Raw genomic sequence first — 20,612 nt, forward strand, 5'->3', positions numbered from 1 at the left:
ACACTCAGAATGATCTAAAATAGATATACCACACACACACACACACACACACACACACACACACACACACACACGCACACCAAGATTTAATTAGATATTTTTTAACTACAGTTAGCAGCATACGGGACATGTCTTCACCCAAATATGAAGGCAAGGATGAAGATGAGTTATCATCATTACTTACAGGTTGCATAACCTGCAATGATGCTGACTGGATTAGCTGTTGGTTTATATATGTAGAATCCTTCAGGACAGATGGTCATGCTCATGGTAATAGTATGAGAATTACAATATGCTGAATATGATTCATACGCGACCCCGTCTGTTGGAGTTGGAGTTACAGTTGTTGGATATGCAAATTTGATAAAAATGGCGTAGGTGAAACCAGCGCGAGGGCCTGGAGTGCAGATTTTTATGACTTGGTCTCCACCGATTCCAGTGAAGCGCCACCATTTCCCAGTAAGAGCTGTATCATTCTTTGGGTACCCGGGAAAGGTAGCTGATTCAAATAAGTGGTTGCGCCATGCTTCAGTTATGTTTGTGTATCCATCACAAGAACCTGTGTGAAACAGCAAAATGTATATCAATAGTATATTGAATGTGCATTATTTCATCTATAACAAAGTCTTTATATCTGATGTTTAAAATTGAACATCATTCTTACCAGCTGGAAAAGTACAATTGCTGAGGGTGAAAAGGGAACCTTTAAAGCAAAAAGACATAAAGTATTGTTTTTTTTACAAGTGTTTTTATTTCATTATAGTGTACAATAATCAATGTCATTTCATTTACATTGTAATACCACAGTACACTCACTACACTCCCCTCTCCCTCCCTCCACCCGCACATGCCCACACAGGCAAAACCAAAACATGCTTATCAAGATAACTTCAACAACAGAGCCATGAAAATAAACATAATAAGGAAAAAACAAAACAAAAACATCAAAGTAAAACAAACAAATAATTATACAATACAGCGACAATGTAAACAATGACAACACCACCACTAGTATTTCCGGCCGTCAGGACAAATAGCCACAGAATGCACCATTCCATCACTGGTCATATCTCAGATATATTTTCCAAATAAGAAAACAATGGCAACCACAGAGCTTGAAAAATATGTCCACGATTATATTTTATTATTATATGTGTTATCAATGAAAAGTTTAAATGTTGGAGGACGTTCATTCTTCCAGAGTAAGAGTATATTTCTTGGCAAAATATGTTATTGTGATTAGTATTCTGTAATGTTTGGGATTCAGTTTAAAGTTTGGCAGGAAAAAACATGGATTTAGGCTCATTTCGATGTCTAAAACGGCTTTTGTGAGAACATGAATCGTATCCCAGAAATGTTTCAAGAGATCACAGTCCCAAAACAGGTGCATAAATGTTCCTTCTTTTATTTTACATCTCGGACATTTTGGAGAGTTTTCTTTGGAAATGTTATGCATCTTTATGGGTGTGAGGTAAAAAATTAAAGTTTGCTTCTTTGATTTTATTGCTTGTGAATGGAAAGTGTATTCTTTCACAAATATTGTTTCATCTATCTGCATCCCTAAGTCCTTTTCCCTGACCTTTTTTAAAGTTAGAAAGGATGACTGAGCTCTTTTAGAAAAAAGTGCATTAAATTCACTAATTTTACCTTTGATCGTGCTCGATGACATCAATATCTCCTCCTCTTCCAACAATCCCGATCTCAATTTATTGCTTTTAATAATTGATTGGATCACGTTCCTAATTTGCAGGTATCTGAAAAAATCCTTATTTGAAATGTCATATTCTGCTCTTAAATTATTCAATGATTGCTATGTTATGTCTTTGTGAGACAAATGTTTCAATTGCTTTATACCTGATTTCGTCCATTTGTTTATATTGATTGACAACAAATATTTGCTAAGATCAGGATTGTTCAAAATAGGAGAAAAGATTGAAATACCTGAGTTAACATGAGCTTTTTTTGTACAGTCCCTCCAGGCTAAAAGTGTATTGACCACTGTAAAACATTTGGCCATATTTTTCACCTTATTGAAATCTTTAACAAATATAAGAGTTTCCACTGGCAACGGGTCAAAGGTATTGGCTTCTATCTGAACCCATAGTGAATCCTTTCTTCCCAGAAACCAAGATAGTACATTTCTTAATTGAGCTGACCAGAAGTAGTGTTGAAGTTGGGAAGACCAAGACCCCCCATAGTTTCTGGCATGTAATGAGTTTAAGATGTAGTGGCATACGTCATATACGTTTGTTCACTTTTACGAGATAAAACATACCTGTATAGGGATCTACCTCCAATGGTGGACAGGCTGGAAAACACACTCAGATCTGTCATGTTCTCAGGCCAAGACTGGATGTTGAGGTATCCTAAAGAAAAACATGCGGTAGTTAGCAGTGGAGCAGTCTAGACCGGAAAATTGAAGTCATGGTCAAGATCAGACAGACGAGAACAAGGGGTGCCAAAAACTAAGGGGCTGAAATCAAGTGTATCCTCGTACTCAGCACTGCTTTTCCATCTTCTGGTCTTGAAATAAAATCCTGTTTTTTTAAGATGGGTACAAGATGGAGTAATAATGCATTTGAGTACGAGGCTTTCAAAGAGTCGCAAGCTCAAGTGGTACAACCCTACTAATTAGTAGACTTAGTTCAAGTAATCAAAGCTTTTTTCTCAGTAATAATGGGGAAAATGAAATAAAGGAAAAAGGGTTCCAGGCTGTACATGTGGTATTGTAATGAGCTACTAAATAAAAAGAGTCTCCTTTGGCTTCTCCCTCTGAGAAATTCACACAAGATTCTTTGTACAAAAAAAAAAAGCTTTGAGAAGACAATATACCCTAATTAAAAGAATGGATTTAATATTGTGCACAATCAGTCCCGTTGCACTTGCCTTTGATGACAGGTTACATCCGATGAGAACGTGTGGAAATGACATTAAAGGGATAGAGCAGGAAATGGCTGGGATAGGATGGCCATTGCTCTTTCTTATTGCTCGGATTTTCATTATGAAAATGCAGTTTCACTCCATTAGCTGTTTGGCTCAAACGCAAGACGCAGTTTCATATGACAAAAGGGTTTGTGTACGAGGTATTACTCATCCCTTAAGGCCACTAATAGTTAATGAATAAATACACACTCGAGCATGCACACACACAGCGCGTTACTGAAAGCACGTATAACTATTACAATAACATCATATCCACTTTTAGAATTCAACGACACAAAAGAAACGTACCTGCCATTTTCCACTTTCTTTTACTGCCTCACAAACAACATCATAGTTTTAGTTTGCAAAGGTGACCCCAGACTCACCTGTGATCTCCTTCACAGTGCGGAATGCGTTGAGGTGTTCAGGGTCCATAGGTCCGATACCATGATACATGTCACTGGAAGAAAAAACACAAAGTGAATATCTTTATGCATTTGCTTTAGTATGACCTTATTTATGAAACAGTCCTGAAAGATGTTATTACTGGAGACAGAATTATTTGTTCTCTCTCATGTGCTGTGTGACATTACGCATTATTCTATCCTTAAGATAGAGCTTCGGGACACGTTGACAGTGGCGTGTGATTGAATGTCTGCTTGTTGACCTTCCAAAGTCAGGATTTCCCCGACACAATGGGTTATGAATGAAGAACTGTTTGTCTACAAGTCTACCTCTCTTCCGTGTGTGCTGCTGTAAGTCATTCAGATAGTATTCCATTTATTAAGTTGTGTGAAAGAATAAGAAATGAAATAAAGCGCAGCACTTGGTATGACGCCAATGTCTATAACGCATGAACATAATATTGTTTTATGATCCAATTATAGCACTGCATGTTGTTTTTAAGTGTTCATAATGCTTCATAACCCATTACAAAGCCTTTTATACTGAACTATAGACCACTCGGAGTAACTCGTAATAACTGTTTTAATTGTATGTATTTGAATGTACTTCCACTTTGGGAATAATCATACACCAATCTTGCAAAATGAGAGACATTATGAAATATTATGATTCTTGACCATTTTAGTCATTATGTGATGCTTTAATATGCATTTGAATTCATGTTAAAAAGCATTCTAATTATTTACGAGTGAATGTTAATATACCTGTACAGAGCTATAAGTATGTTAAATATTGAACAATAATTAAATATATAAAATAGTTAAAGACATGAGCATTACAGAAAGTGTTACCAAAAAAATTTGCTTGACATGAAAAACTTTTAAAAAATACAAATCTCCTGGACTCACCCTTTGATCCCTGTAATGAGGAAGATTAGGTTCCCGTTGATTTTGGTGCAGTTGACAAAGTTATCAATATTGCTGGCATCTACTGTTTGCGCCGCCTGCAGGCTGCCCGTCCCTATGCCGTCGCACACTGAACACAAACACACAAGCACACATTATTCAAATTATGAAGTTGCTTTAGGCATGAATTACCTTCTTTAGAGTACAACCCAAAGTGCCCTTGCACCGCAGAGACCTCATTTTGAGAAAGTGCTATTAGCTATTTGTCACGTTAATTCTTTACACTCTTTTATGAAAATACACCCTGCTTTGGTGCGCAGGCAAGGCCACGGCCCCTTCTCTATGCATTGGGATTCTTTTGATGAAAGCACAGCCAATCCACAGCCAATTCCTCTCTGTAATGAATTCATTACATCTGCATTAATTACACTTGCGGTCTGGTGTGAGCCAAGTATTTCTGACAGAGGCGGCGGGGATGATGAATAAGGCTTGTATTAAGTGGTGTAACAAGTTTTTGATAGTGATTTATACCAGCCAATTCCATATCTGAAATGTTAATTTGTTATCATTTCCCACAGTTCCTTGGGCTATCCCTCATTAACCCCTTCCCGCTGCGTGACGATGTAATCAAGAGATTAGCCAATCAATGGATGACTCAGCCCCGTGCGTGGAGCCCGGAGGAAAACAGGACTAAAAGAGAAAGGGCAGATCAGTTACCTTTGTGGGAACAATATGACGAAGAGGCTAATTCTCTGTATGGAACTGCTTTTTAATTTCAAATTGTTTAGCTATTTAGCTGACGAGATGAGTTGTAATTACTGAGCACGTAGCAGCAGTTTCTCAGTATGTTCCCACTTCATGTTAATTAACACAGCGACTGTTGTCGGGTCAGACATGTGACCTTGATGTATGCGATATGTAATACAGTGCTTATTCAAAGCAGCAATATGAGGTGTGCAAAACAAGTGGCCAGTCATTTCAATAATGCATGAATACATACATGGCATGCATAACAAACATTTGGTATACAGTTTAAAGTTTACTGCATGTATTATATGATAGAAGCTGTTGAAGACATGAGGATGTTAGAGCAGTTGGTATTGCAGCTATTTTTTATTTTAGGGGTGTATATTATTAGCATAAATAAATCAGCTTATTTAGTATAATGTAAAACAAAAAGCTGATGCCAATAAAACAAAGTATTTCATTTTGTATAAAGCTCTTGTGTAATTAGTGTGTGCTCCAGTAACATCACTTTTAGCATTAACAACATTAATTAATAATATAAGTAAAACAAACAGAAAGTATTTAATCATATTTTCACATTGAGTATAACTTATACATTACATGTCATTTGTTAGAAGCTTTTATCCAAAGCGACTTACATACATTCAGTACTGTGGACAATCCCCACAGGAGCAACTTGGGGTGAAATGTCTTGCCCAGGGACACAACGACATGCTGACTGCAGTGGGACTCGAACTTTCTACCCCCTTGATTCGAAGTACAGCACACTATCCACTGAGCCACAGCCGCCCGACATTACACATTATATACTGAAAAAGTGCCCAAAAAATGAGGATGTTGTCAGTGTGTCTGTGCACTAAGACAAATGTGACAATCTCACACACTTACTGGGAAACCAAGTGCATCATCATTCCTAGTGTCATCGTAATTGAAAGATTGAGGGCAGTTAAGACTCCTCAAAGTGTCCAACTTTATGATGGATGCACATACTACAGTGACGCTGACTTTCACAAGTTTCAACAAAATCCACCCGAAAATATCTTCTTAAAATAACTGTATTGAACTTCAAAGAATGATGATTATTTAAGCCATCCTTGTAGTGCTAATGGCAACAAGATGATTGAAACATGCATAATTAACTAATGTATACCAATAACATTTCTGATGTTATCATGTTGCCATGATACTGTATATAATTAAATGGCCGTTATCACTAGGGATGTAACGATACCAAAAACTCACGGTACGATAATATCGTGATAACAAGTCCACGGTACGGTATTTATCGCGATATTGAATAATAAAGGGAAGAAAAAAAAATTCACACTTTTTTTTTTTCAATAAAACATTTTTTTACTCGGAAAATGTTTTTTTATTACATAATAAATCTGATTTTTACAGCATTTTAGTAGGATAGCAGTATTTTAAAGTGTCAAAAACAAAGTGACAGTAACAGACTGGAACAAGAAAACCAGTGTTTTTGTACTGCAGCAGACTTGTCAAGTGCTATCTGCGTACGAGCACTTGACGAGTTGCCCCCCCCCCCCCCGCCAAATACGGCACACACGTCTGAGCGCCCTACACGCGCGTGTCAGGCATTTCGTTTTGGAGGGTCTGTACATACTAGACAATGCCGTTTCATCGCCAAACCGCTTTGTTGATAGTAAAGGAAAACCTCCCGTACCGTATTTGAGACGTATTGGGGGTCGGACCGACGCGCGCTTTGCAACCGCGACAAGGCCCAAACGAGATTTAAGGCATAGGCAGTTTTACTGTCTGACGAAAGTCAAAAAGGCAGTTAACAATTTTATTTTAATAAGCCAATTGCGCTTGGTGACCACAGGGTCGTTGTAGTCATGGACTTCCGCTCTCTCAAAAGAAGTGTCTCGTCCCCTATTAACGGTTTACGTTGTTTGTAGGGTTCGAATATTTATGGACCTTTACACCTGTAAGAAGTATAAGGATTTTTGGACAGACTACCACCGACTCACCTCACCTTGATCACTAAACTCAACTCAATTGAACTTTTTGATTTCACTTGAACTAAATAAAATAACGTCACCAGACCTAATAATGAACAAATAAACACTCTACTCACCTATTCTTTACGAATGAAACAAACCATNTAAAAGTAACTAACAAGTTACTTTACTTTAAAAATAATAACAATAAAAATACAAGTTTTTGTGTTGTTTTTTGCTGACTAGTTCTCTGAAGGCATGCAACAGACTCGACCGTTGCGATGGGCAGCATGTCCTCAACAACATACCTGGCAATCAATCTGTTTAGTTGACTCTGGATGACATGTGACATCGTTTTTTGGCTGTTTAGATCAGTGCTTCTCAAACTTTTTTCAGTAATGTACCCCCTTTGAAACATTTTCTCAGCCAAGACCCCCTGACCGACCCCGAACATTTTTGATCGAAAAAGCCTATATAAATAATTACAATATAGTAGGGATGTAACGATACCAAAAACTCACGGTACGATAATATCGCGATAACAAGTCCACGGTACGGTATTTATCGCGATATTGAATAATAAAGGGAAGGAAAAAAAAATTCATACATTTATTTTTCAATAAAACGTTTTTTACTCGGAAAATGTTTTTTTATTACATAATAAATCAGATTTTTACAGCATTTTAGTAGGATAGCAGTATTTTAAAGTGTCAAAAACAAAGTGACAGTAACAGACTGGAACAAGAAAACCTGTGTTTTTGTACCTACTGGTACTACCACACAAAGTAAGCATTTTCTTTATGCCACTGCATCTCACAAGTAAACAAGGACATTTAATAATCAGACCCTGTAAATACGATGTCCTTTTGTGTTATCTGTTGTTTTATTGTCATGTTGTAACCTACTTGCTGCCATGTTGGACAGGTCTCTCTTGAAAAAGAGATAGATGATCTCAATGGGACCACCTGGTTAAATAAAGATTTTTTTTTTAAAAAGTGTTTAAAAAAAATAATATATTTTTTTTAAATCGCGGTAGATTTTTTCAGTCTCACGACGGTATTGGGAAGTTTATTTACCGCGATACCGCTATTCGGTATATCGTTACATCCCTAGTTATCACTAATTATCACAATTATTCTAATGTGTCATACTGGCCAATCAGCAGCTTCTATTTTTGAAAAAGGGACATTTTAAATAACACCTAGAAGGAAATAAAATGTGACGTTTCGAAGAAAAAAAATGATAGGTTTCAGCATCAAAACTGCACATTCTTTAGAATTTGGCACCAAAACTACTTTGATAAGTTAAGGAAAAGTGTTTGGACCAGTCGATTTACCTGTACCTAAAGACAATTTCTCCTTTGAGATCTGACTCTAGATTGACACAGCCTAATTAAATATACTGTACGTTAATATTCGTCATTCTGCATTGGCCAATTTAGAAGTGGACTTACCTTTCGGACAGATGTCGGTGCAGGGCATGCACATTTTGATGCGGTTCTCCTCCACTTCCATCTTGTTGCTGGGGCACGCTCTGACGCAGGAGCTGTGGTCCACCACAAAATTATCTGGCGGAGACACAGACAGAGTGTTGGTGTTCTTCTCAGTGAAGATGCTGTGTGTAAAAATCAACGTGTGGCGAAGCACAATTTCCTAGAAGGAGCCCTCTAATGGCGAGCAATTGATTGTATTTTAATCACGTTTGTATAATGATCAAAACTAATGGTCTAGGGCTATATTGCCCAGGAAAAGTAATGAATCAATTTAGAACTTGGGAGCGGCGGTGGGAAAAAGTGCGACTGGTGTGTGCTCATTTGATGATCACTGGGACTTGAATATGCAATCTGTTGACTTTTAATGCATGCTCTCTGAAATACCGCTGCACTCTGACTCCATAACAGTGAAATAAAGAACTACAATTTATTGTTTCAGCTGCCAGAGGCATAAAACAGATGGCAACTGGTTGATTGAGACGCACGATTTATTTGTGTTTGACTCATTTATCTTTTCTTGAAATAATTGTTTCAGGATAAATGCTTCTTCACCGGTTCGCAGACTATAAATTATGAGCACCATTATGAGCGTCCTTGCAGTCAAATTGAACTTAAAGCAGACTTACGTGGGCATTTCTTGACACAGAAGGCTCCATAGGTGTACTTGGCTCTGGGGTTGTGCTCCAACTGGAAGGACGTGGGGTTGTAGACGAACGGCTGGGGGCATTGGGTCACACATGCTCCGCTGTCGTTGAAATTGGTGCAAGCCTGCGGAAAGCGCACAAAGACAGTTAGCTAAAAGGCACTAGCATGACTTCCCATGGGGGGTAGGAAACAGAGGGGTTATGGGAGGGGAAGATTTTCTCAATAAGTCACCGTGAGGGAAAGAGTATTACGGCAGCATTTCATTTATACGTCAAATCGTGATCGTCCAGCATTCCCTTGCCTCTCTGAACGCCAAATGGGAGAAATATTGGAGCCATTGATCGTGCGCCATGATGTAAACGGTGAAATGTTTTCCCATAAACCCCGTTAAGTGTTTAGTTGTCTGTGTCCACAGGCTGTAATTGAATTGGATGAGGCTTTTCTGTGAATTACAACGACAATATCGTCCCGTGCGTCCGAGCGGTCGAGTTTGGTGAAATGGGAGAGAAGTGGAGGTGATAAAAGGGATACTAATTGGAAACACTGAATCACCAATTTGTTCTTTCGAAGAGGAGACTTTTACAGCCCCGCCGTAAAATGACAAACAATTTATCAACCTGGTAAACAAAGTGGATCATTTGCCGTCGGGCGAAGATGCCAAACAGATGTTGCAAGTTGAAGAGGGATGATATTAGAAACTTGTCTCAGAGAGGAAAAGTGAAGATATAGAAGGGAAGAGAGTTGGGAAAGTTAAGAAGGGAACAAAAGTGTGTGTGTGTGTGTGTGTGTGTGTGTGTGTGTGTGTGTGTGTGTGTGTGTGTGTGTGTGTGTGTGTGTGTGTGTGTGTTTGTGTGACATACGAAGCAATCCGTGTCCTTGGGGCCGGCACAGCCGCCGGCGCACTCTCGGTGGCAGCAGTCGCTGACGTAAGGCCCGAAGCATCGACCGTCACACTGCTCTGCACACACCGTCTTTGTCACTGCACAGGAAGTGGATTTTTTTTTTTTTAAAAGGTCTGACACATACATTCACACTTGAAAAAAAAAGAGACAATAACACCTCTGTGAGCAAACGTCGTCTGATGTAGAATTCCAGAGTGAGGGCCTTGAGCAAACTAAAGGTCAGACAAGTGGGTTCATGATGACGAGGTCACAGGCCCAGGCGCAGTTTAAAAAACACGGAGCACTTTCCTTTCTTTCAACAGCTGCTCTGGAGGTGCCCTTGAGCTTCATTTATCATTTAGCTTCACATTCAAATAGTGCTCGAGAGCCCCCAGGTATGAAGTGAAATCAATTGGTTTCCCCCTTGATACATAGAAATTGAAAAAACTTCACCATATCTGTGTTTATTCTCTGCCGAACGGGCAATAATAAAACGTCCAACTGTTCCCAGAAAGCTATCGTTTGTTGCTATGCCAAATCTTGTGGAATACCAGAGAAATAAAACTCCTATTCCTGTTTTTTTTTATTGCAAAACTACTCTTAAGAAAGCTGTATTTTTAGCACAGAACAAACACTTGGAGCCTACCTATCGTATGAAACTCCAATACTTGTGCTAAAGAACATCCGCCCACACATTATTGGTACAGTAGGAGAAATATCGGCCAGCGAGTCAGCAGGAGCTTGAAGATGAGGCATTAAAAACTGCTGCGCTCACTCTCTGCTGTGTCGGGAACATAATGATGCAGCAGTGAGAGAATATAACAAGGCCCGTCTAGTCTATTAGCCTGTGTTAGTGTGAGAAAAACTACCTATCTGGGTTTTAACGGTACGGCTAGAACTGCAATTATACAGAGAACTAATATTTGTAATGCTTTTGTCCCACTTTAATGTGGGGACGCAATTAATGAGGTTTATGTTTGGTGCAACTTTGGTTAGAATAAGAAGAAAAGAAGATAAAAACAACCCCTCCCCACTCTGTGTCAAAGTAGATTATAGCGGATTATAGATTATTTTAAACAGATTGTACAATATCCCCCACAATTCAGTAAATACCGTAGCTCACTGACTTACACTAATAACTGATTTAAATGTTTTCGTTAGCCTGGAGTTCTAGTTGCAGTCGGGGTATAAGTGAAGGAAAATAAAACATTTTCTAAGAGGGACTTTGAAATGGAAATCAATGTTGAATTGACTAAAATGTTGCGATCAAGATTGTTTTTCCAGCGGCAGAATATTTAAAAAGAAATGATGGAGTTATTACTGTTGGAGTATTTAAGGAACCATGAATATATAACGTTTTTAGGTACCTAATAACGTATTAATTTGAAAGATAGGTATCAGTGTCTGTGTGTCTATTGGCAGAGCTGAGTAGCAGGCTTGTCGTTTCCAGGGTAACTGTAGGTGTGTTTGCATACTCACATGTTTGACACTGGTCCTCCTGATGGCCCCAGCAGCGTCCGTTACATGAGCGATGACAGCGTCTGCCTGCAGAAACACACACAGAGCAAACTTAAGATGTGGTTTTTACACAAACACACATAAAGACAGCCCCCATGCAGTCACGCACACCCCGAAAACTTCCACTAGCGACAGATCTTACATCTCCTACGCTCATCTGACAATAGACCCAGGCGACCTGTTGAAAACACAAGACAAGCCTCCATTCCCTTAATCAAGCGCGCGCACAGCCAAAGTGGGACCTGACAGAGTCAAGCAGCCCTCATCTGCCAGTGGCCCATCATCAAGGCTTAATTGACTACGGGTTAATTACAGAGTAAGTGGAATGGTACTGCAGATTGTCACCCGGCCCCTTCAACCACTCCCACTGCGGGGTTGTTAATGTTAAATACTGACTACGGCTTGGCAAAGGGCCCCAATTTAGGAACCTTACCTCCCACTCCATCTCCTGTCATTTTATGTGCCCACCTCCTCTGTTCTTTGTTGCTTTTCATCCTCCTCCTCCTCCATCAGTGCCTTCTTATCAACAAAATGGCAATGTTTAGACATGATGTACTTTATTTAAGATTTACCGCCTTTGCATTACATCAACTGCCTGCTAAAGTCGATCGGTAAACATTATTTAAGAGTTGGAAAATAAGCATTGGAATTATGTCAAAAGCTCTGTTTTTGCAAAACTTAAAAGGTTATTCCCTTGCATGTGATTTTGCCTCAGCTGTCTCTTTTGTTCACCCTGACATCTTTTGAAACACGAAGAAACTTCTTTTAGCCCACCACTCAAAAAAGAGCATTAGACATAAGTGTGTCGAAAAGTTTGAGAGGGTCCGTCTTTAACAGCCAGCTCTTCTGACACAGGATGTCCGCCGGATAAACTGTTGAGGGTCTGCGGGGACCCCGATGAGTGGGGCACCGGGGGAACAGGGCAGCTTCAAACCAGCTGTCAGATTCACTGAGATTTAAAAAGAGCCCAGCAGACAGCGGCTCCATGGGCCTCGCTGCAGAGCCCCTACCCCAGTACTACAATGGAAAAGGTTCACACGTTGATCTAACACTATGTGATTTCGCTTCCAAATGGCCGCGGGGCAAACGGAATGAATACAAAAAAGAGATAGAGCCCGACTGCTGCTGGTGGGGGGAGTGTGTGTTTGTACAGCCTGTTGGCATGTGGAATGCTTTCAAGGGAAAAAAACAATAACTTGATTTTCATCCAAAGTTACTGGTTGCACTGGTTTCCACCCACGTGCGGTACTCACAGCCAAGGTTGCTGTTGTTGGATGGCACCACCAGCAGCTCCGCCTGAGGGTTCTTGATAATGTCACGCCAATGGATGGTGTCCGCGTGGCACAGGAATTTGTTCTGGTCAACATAAACTCCCCCGTTCAGCACCTCTGCAAAATACAAAGAAGACAGAGAAAGAGAGAAATGAGCATATAGCCACGGAGTTATAGCACATGTACAAGATGGCAGAAAATCAATACTTCAAGGTTAACTCCCATCGTTCCTTTGTCTCAAAGTACCGCGCCGCATAGTGCTCCCTGAAGTGCATCTGAGCATGAAGATAAATGCTATTGACAAATGCACAGAGTAATTCAATGCCATGTCCAAAGACAATGATGTCTCATAAAGAAGTACTCGGCGGAAAACAAGTAAATGGATGTCACGATGTAACCAAAAGCAGCCCGGGAAAGAACTCCAAACCGTACGCTGGTGTAAATTCCTAATTATGCATTGAGTATACAATCATTTCATTTTTATGGTGAGAGTTAATGAATGTCGCTGGAAGACACTGGATACTTGTTGTGGTAATTAAAAACGGAAATAGTAAACTGGAGCATTCCTCAAAACCAAATAAGTTTGGTAAATGGAGACTGGTGTAAGGGAATCACGCTATAGGTAGGGAGTAGATGTATTGATATGTGGTTGTAGGGTAAATATTATTCCACTATAACCTATAAGAGGCTCAACACAGGCCGATATCATCAAACAAACTCGGATAACATTGACCTACTATGCATTCCTCCATGAAATTGAGAGCCTACCACACAAGAGACAAAGGCTGACTTCTCATCCGGCGTTCGCTTAATAGCAAAAATATGTTTCTTTTCAAGGACCAGTGCCCTTAACAGATGCCCTTAACAGATGCCTGTGCATGGAGTATGATAATCAACTCTAATCCCTCTCCCTGTGCTAATCCAGATTTTGGATATGGAAACTAAAATGAAATGATGCAGCAATAATCCCCCTTCCTCCCCAAGCAATGACCCGTGGCAGAATAGAAACAACAGCCCCCCCCCATCGGGGACACCAGCTGACTGTAACCTACTTGAGGGATTAAGATACAATCACCTTGCTTCCCCCTTCTCCTTGAATATGAGGCCGGATTCCAAGAAACTACTTGTCGTAATAAATGAAATTTCAAATGAAAAAAAAAGTAACAATGTGGTTCATATCAGGGCTGGATTAGCCGAAAGTAAAGAAGGGTATTATCTCCCGGGGCAGATTATTAACAGCGTGTGAGTTATGCGGACGATTCAGCAGCGGAGGAGCACACGCAGGAAGCTAATCATTACCATCCGACACCCTGATTAAGGAAGTGGGCCTTGGTGGAGACGGGGACATTTATTCAAAGCCCTCTTAGAGGTGACATGGCGCTCTGTCTGCCCGCTGAATGGCCTACAGCCGCGGCTTCATGTAATCATGTTCCCGTCACAATGGACGATTTATCAGGGGGTGTTTTACATCCATGGATGGCAGGGGGGAGAAAGAGACAGCCTATGATTAAGTCAAATAACATGTGGACCGCACTGTCAGCACGCTTTGATGTCATTTTGAAGTGCTAATGATTTGTCCGACATATATAAAGAAAGAATTATGTAGGAAAGATGCGTCCACATGTGGATTTACATTATTTACCGATTATAATGTAGTCACCATTGAATACTGCCATAAAAACCCACTTCATCCCTCAAGAGATCCTCCAACAGACATGTGCGCACGTTAGTCTGCCGAGGTCAACAGGGTCACAGAACTCTCACAAAGAAAGAGATTTCTATTCAATTCAATGTACTCTGGCCATGGTGAGGGATGCGGTGAAATTGTTGGAACAAATGTACGTCCTATTTTTCTAACCACTTTGCTTTTCCTTTAATGGACAATGGGTGAAAGAAAGATGGAAAGGAAAGTTTATTTACGAAAGGATTACGGCGGTGCACTTCTAGGTTACAAATGTTTTTTTGTTAAAGCAACTTCCTTTGTCACACCGAGTACATTGGTGTACACTTCAAGTAAAGATTCCTATTCAAAAGAGAATGACCTTATAAGGAATTTTTCAATTAATCCAAAGTGTCTAATTCAATGTAATGGATGGCCCAATGGTTGGTAGTTTATCATTTTTGGATTAGATTAGAATATAATGTTGCTGATGCAAGGAATCGTGGGACGCCATCTTTTTTTCTTTTCATGAATAATGGTACATCTTCTACCAGCTCTTACCATGGCTGCCACTTTTCAAACATTTTCCTTTACTTTTTCTGAAGTAATAATTTCTAAATTTGAAGGTATGACAGTTTAAATCCATTCTGCCATTTTATGGGGAGTCATCTTTCTGTCCAACCCACCCATCGCTGTCCCAAATGTTCTTTTAAGTGCTTGTGTCCAGATGCCGTCTGCTCGCTGAGAGACAAATTGCCACCCCTGCCGTCCATCCGGGCAAGGGCACTAACTCTTCTGGCGGCATGACAAGCCGACATCGTGTGGTCGTTCATTAATGTGCGACAGTCCCGGGCCACCGCCCCACACCTCCTACCCGCTTCTCTCCAGTACCCCCACCTCCGCGCTTCGATCTTTCCATCAGGTCGGGAGATCTACAGTCCGACACTACAACCCCGCCTCGGCCCAATTCCCTCACCCTCGACACGGCTGTGAATTACGAGGTAGTCATAAAAGCTATCGTCCTGCATCAAAAAGGGGGGAGGTGGGATATAAAGGGGGGGAGGTGGGATATAAAGGGCAGTGAGAGAGGGCATTATGAGACCAACATGAGGTGGAGAGAGACGGGGTTATTGCTAAGGCTTTTAATTAAGATTAGGACAAATAATTAAAGCAATCATTGTATATAGAAGGATAAATCTTTTGTGGTACAGTACCGAATGCCGAAGCAAATCAATGACTTGTCCATAAAAGACTTTTGAGTCGCAGCTCTAAACACAGGCTTTTGTTCAACTCCTTCTTGTTTAATGTGGTACATTTGCTGTATTTGGTAGTTATGGTTGGTCAAAACAAATGTCTTGAAAAACGATAGATGTTACAGGTGCCTTAAGTGACCTTCTTGGACTTCAGGAGGGTATGCTTTTGGTGCAGACTTCTCCAGGATTCGGGGAACGAGTGGGAACCCTTGAAACATACTAGGCTTTGTTTGTGGTTCTAAAAGCATGTTTGTTGGTTTCTTTGCCTCAGCCTCGTGTTCTAGCTCTAATAGTGCTTGAGATCATTTGTGCTTTCAGTGACTGTACATTGCCACAAGGAGCTTTGCAGTAACTGTTTTTGTTCATGTAATCCCTGTTGACAAAAGGGGAAAAGAGCTGAAGAGCCACTTATTGTCCCCTTGCTCATTTGAATTCCTGCACTTTAAATAGAGAGTATAGTTTAATGAGCCTTAAAGCCTTTACATTGGACTGATATGACACAAAAGAAAGCTCCTATCCTCTCTTTTGATGGTAATTTCCGCCGGGTCTTCTGCTGGGCGACACAGTTCCCGGCGATGCCGTTTAATGCTTGCATGTGGCTTCTGAGGGCGCCCCCACCATATGCTCAGGTCATGTTTGGATCAAGACTTTCTGGTGCAGCGTTTTGCTACATCTCTCTTGGCAGTGACTCAAAGTGTCTTGCTGTGTCGGAGGGAAAAACTCTCACTGGGAGAAAGTTGACGTGTCATGTTGAATCAGAGATTAGGTTTGATGTGGAACTGTGCAGTGAGGTGATCACCGGAGGAGAATATGATTGGGAGATCATAAAAAGCTGAATAAATCAACGAATGAATGACTGATCTTTCTTCCACGTCATCTAGTCCTATCATTGCCACCACTGTGTCCCATGGTGCATTTTACTTTGCATTGTGAGACTTTAAAAAGGGATATTAAATGATGCTTTAATGCTAAAACTAATTTACAGTAAGAAAATGTAGTTATTCAGTTATGTTATAACCTCAGGTGCCCATGACTGACAGCAAGTCATATCATGTCAATATAGCAATGTATTTAACACATCAATAAACATGTTTTAACTTTTCTATTGTCTTAATTGTTCATTCAAAATCTTCTTCAATACAGCTTGATGTTCATTTTTAAAATGATGGGCCTATTTTGATTAAATCGACAATAAAGAAGGGGTGGATTTAGGGCATGGGCACCTTTTGATTGACAGATCGATCGTTACCACAATGTTGTTAGGTTTGGCCTGTGTTTTTTGTCTTACAACTCAATTCATGTGACATTTTGGTCGCCTAAAATGTTTTGTCGGGTAGTTATTCTTCTGGTTTGCTATTATTCCTTTCTGTAACACAAATGAGTTACTCAAAAACAACTTAAAAAAGCTTTTATGCTGATAAATGAACCAATTAGGACAAAACCCTAGTCTGAAATGTATTATTAAAGCTCCATAATGTTGGGGAAAAGCATTAGGAAGTAACCTTTTCACATCCTTTGCATATATTATATTATTCACTTGAGTACTATACTTTCATCCATAGAAGCAAACAGTAAGGTGAGTTAAGGACTTATTTGTTATTATTGACGTAGGAAGCACCAATACTCCTGTGACTCTTGAATAATTACGTGGAGACTTTGACTGTCTTTTAAAAACCCAAGGTCGAGATACGGCAATATGGTATAAGATTTCTTGGGCATTTTTGTTTGTATTGTGCGAAACACGCATTTAGCATTGGGAACAGGCCAATCAGTGCACAGATTGTAAAGGAAGTAAAAATGATCCCTGTGCCAAGTAGCCTTTGCGAGCCAATTAAGTTAATTTTACTGTCTTTCAGCAGAGCGAACAGCCTCTAGTTTGAAGTAGTTTCCAGGCAATGATGGCCCCAGCAACAATCAGTGTCCATAGCACTATAGGGAGCCCGCTGATGAGCTTCCATCAGTGCTGCTAGCCACTTGTCCCACATCTCTTTCTCTCCCTAATTATGCTGATGAATAAGGCCGTAATAGTGATCCGTCCTCTGCTGATGAGTCCATACTCTTGCCGTTATTGTCTTGTCTTGGGGGCGGGCGTGTCACGTATCACACAACTCAAGTGGAGTGCGTTTGGGCCATCAGCGCTGCTCTTTTTTTATTCGGATCATCTCTCTATCCTTGTCGTCCTCCACCTCTCAGACCCACCCATCCCCCTCCCGACGCAAAATGTACTTTTTCACTTGAGTGATGGGTCGACTTGCTGAGTACGGGGAACAGAGAAATCCAGATGATCACTCTTTCCCTACAAAGCCTCTTTTTCTTCAACCACACACACACACACACATACGAGCACAGGAAAGCCCTTGGATGCAAAGACAAATTGCACATTCGGTCATCTAGAATTCTTAGGTGAAACTGCGAAGACGTACAGAATCCCTATGATGGATACCTCGTGTCCAGAAGCATCTTGAAGCCGAAGTCGACAAAGCCTCACATTTGTAGGCAGAGCTGGAGCGTTAAGCCTGGGCTTTGACTCTTAAATGCCAATTAATCACTAATGGAAGCACCGTTTTATTCTTACATTTTTTATTTGCTTATTTAATCCCTCAACCACCAAAAAAGGAAGCACATTATTTTAATCAAAAGTCAAGTTGTATCCAATGCAAAGCCACGAAACTCCCTCAGGAGGGCACATAGGGATTTTAGCCGCTGCAGACCTTTTGAATGCACAACAACGGGAAAACCCCAAAACATTTCAGATTTCTGATATTCACTTCCACTGGAGTCAGACTCTGCCGTAAGTCGAGTTGAAACATGATCATTTCCCAAACCTAACAGAGTACTTGTGTTGCATAAATCGTGGTTTCACAACGTTAACCACATGTTGAAAAACACTGACAGTAACGTTTAAACTGCTGACCAACCGAATAAGGGCAGGAACAAACAACCTATGTGGGTTGGGGGGCCTGTAGGCTAATTTATATGTAAACAGTTCTGCAGTCCGGCTTTAAAAAAACATACTTTTGACCTTTCATTCAAAAATTCAGTAATTATAAGTATATAAGCAGAACTTCCTGATCATATGAGTATGATGTATGTGTCTGAGTTTCACTTTGTAATGCTTTGTATAGCTTTCTTTCATGTATGTGTTTTTGTGTATTTTGCTAATGATGCTCAAGATTACTTTATGAGTGAAAGTAGTATTTCTGATTAAAAAAGGGCACCTCAGAGGAACTGAAAGGCCTTTATATGTTGTTACTAGCAGAATTAATGCAGTGAAAATGTAAATTGAATAGAATTCCCCATATGAGCCAAGTCATTTCACCCCCCACAAATATTTGTTTTTTACAGGGCCTTTAATGGGGGCTCTGGCAGGACGAGGCATTATTTGAAGGGCTTTTATTTGAGTATTTACGGGATGTGTGTAAGCTCATTTCCATGCATCAGTTCCTGGTGCTCTGCTTAGCCTGTGACACAGCGCAGACAGCTGGCATGACAGAAGGTGGCGAACTGGGGAATGAAACAAATTGCCTTCATTTTCTTAGAGTGCAACCTCTTCAGGGAACACCGATGAACGTTACACAACCGCAACAAATCTGCGACTCCGGGAAAAAAAAATGACTCGCCTGAGAGCCAATGAAGTAAAGTTAGAGAGATTGTGTTCCGGCTCTTTTTGCTGTCCTCAGCGACATTTTCAATTTCCCCCCAGATAATAATGTGTCCAGGAAAAAACATCTGTAGAAATTACAGACTGAATGAGACAGAGTGAGCGGACAAAAATGGTGGACATAAAAAAAAACGGGAAAACAGCAGAATGAGAACAAAGAAAGAAAAAGGACTGTGATTTCTGGGACTTCTTAATAAAGAGAGAAACATTTTGTTTTCCCATGGGATGTTTTATTGGTGCTATGGATGTGTCAGAGTTTGATTGTGCATCTCAACAAAATTAAAAGCCCCGTAATTAAAATAAAGTTGTGGATTTCTGTCCTCAGCCAATTTACAGTAAGATGAAGTAAGCCCACGATTTGTGGTAAACGCATGACTCGACTGGAAAACAAGCAGTGGGCCCCTCAGGAAACCCTCTGTGTGTTACTGTGAAGCACTGTACACTACCTCGGAGCATGTTTACTCTAAAGAGGGAAAGAAAAAAGGAAAACAAAGGGTATTGAGAAAGTAGCTGCTTAAGTGAAAACGACTTCTCAAATCCCATGAATAACTGTTAAGTCTTCAGGCTGCAAACAAGCCGCTGGTTAGATAAATGGCTGCTGATCCCAGAGATAATACAGACAGAAAAGAATGGTGGCTAGTTTGCCTCTGGGCACGTGAAAAAACGAATCATCAGCAAATATGGCGGCACGAGTGGCCAGAAATGAAATGAACTTTCCAGACTGTTTCCAGCCAGGGGAAAACATCCTGCTTGTGTAGTTGTATAAAGAGCTGTATTATTCACACACCTAAAAAGCTGTCAAATGAGCGTGCTTGGTTTAAAAAAAAAAAAACGATACAATCCTTACGAGCAAAATCTTCAGTGGCTCGGGGGCCTCTGACTTGAAGAGAACTTATCTGATCTTCACGGCAAAGCGGAGGTGGGTCTCCAGAGTCCCGTTTCCCCACTTCTCCATTATTAGCTCTGCCAGCCAAAGAGATATTGTGCTCGGTGACAAATGGGAGAGGAGCGCTGGGGCGCAGACAGTGCGGGGGAGGTCCCCTCCATCTCCTCCCGCCGTTCTCCACCCCCCCTTCCCACGATCCGGAGCGCTGCCGCCGTGTCCTCCCCGATAACCATAATTGTGTTTTAAAGCCCCTGATTAAATTTCAGAGTCTCGAATGATATTGTTTTGCGATGAATCCTTATGAAAAATGCACCGCGTTAGGAGATTATGGAAGCTGTGGAGGTGCAGAAGGAGGCAGCTAAAACGTGGAGGCGGAGATGACGTTAATTTCGATATTTCTTTATG

General features: G+C 40.6%; 1 protein-coding gene across 1 annotated transcript in view; it reads right to left on the reverse strand.

Annotated features, from left to right (window-relative positions):
• The window catches only part of LOC104946410 (receptor tyrosine-protein kinase erbB-4-like), a 55,627-nt gene that overhangs the window by 1,144 nt on the left and 33,871 nt on the right, over positions 1 to 20,612 (reverse strand). Inside the window, exons 4-11 of the mRNA XM_010772246.1 lie at positions 12,730 to 12,864; positions 11,438 to 11,503; positions 9,938 to 10,056; positions 9,059 to 9,200; positions 8,394 to 8,507; positions 4,236 to 4,362; positions 3,309 to 3,382; positions 2,276 to 2,366 (exon numbers count right to left, since the gene is read on the reverse strand). Of these exons, the coding sequence (XP_010770548.1) occupies positions 2,276 to 2,366; positions 3,309 to 3,382; positions 4,236 to 4,362; positions 8,394 to 8,507; positions 9,059 to 9,200; positions 9,938 to 10,056; positions 11,438 to 11,503; positions 12,730 to 12,864 (868 nt within the window). The remainder of the gene's footprint in view (positions 1 to 2,275; positions 2,367 to 3,308; positions 3,383 to 4,235; positions 4,363 to 8,393; positions 8,508 to 9,058; positions 9,201 to 9,937; positions 10,057 to 11,437; positions 11,504 to 12,729; positions 12,865 to 20,612) is intronic.

The sequence above is a fragment of the Notothenia coriiceps genome, unplaced genomic scaffold (genome assembly GCF_000735185.1).
Source record: "Notothenia coriiceps isolate Sejong01 unplaced genomic scaffold, NC01 NC01_scaffold00011010, whole genome shotgun sequence".
In the NCBI taxonomy this organism is placed as follows: Eukaryota; Metazoa; Chordata; class Actinopteri; order Perciformes; family Nototheniidae; genus Notothenia; species Notothenia coriiceps.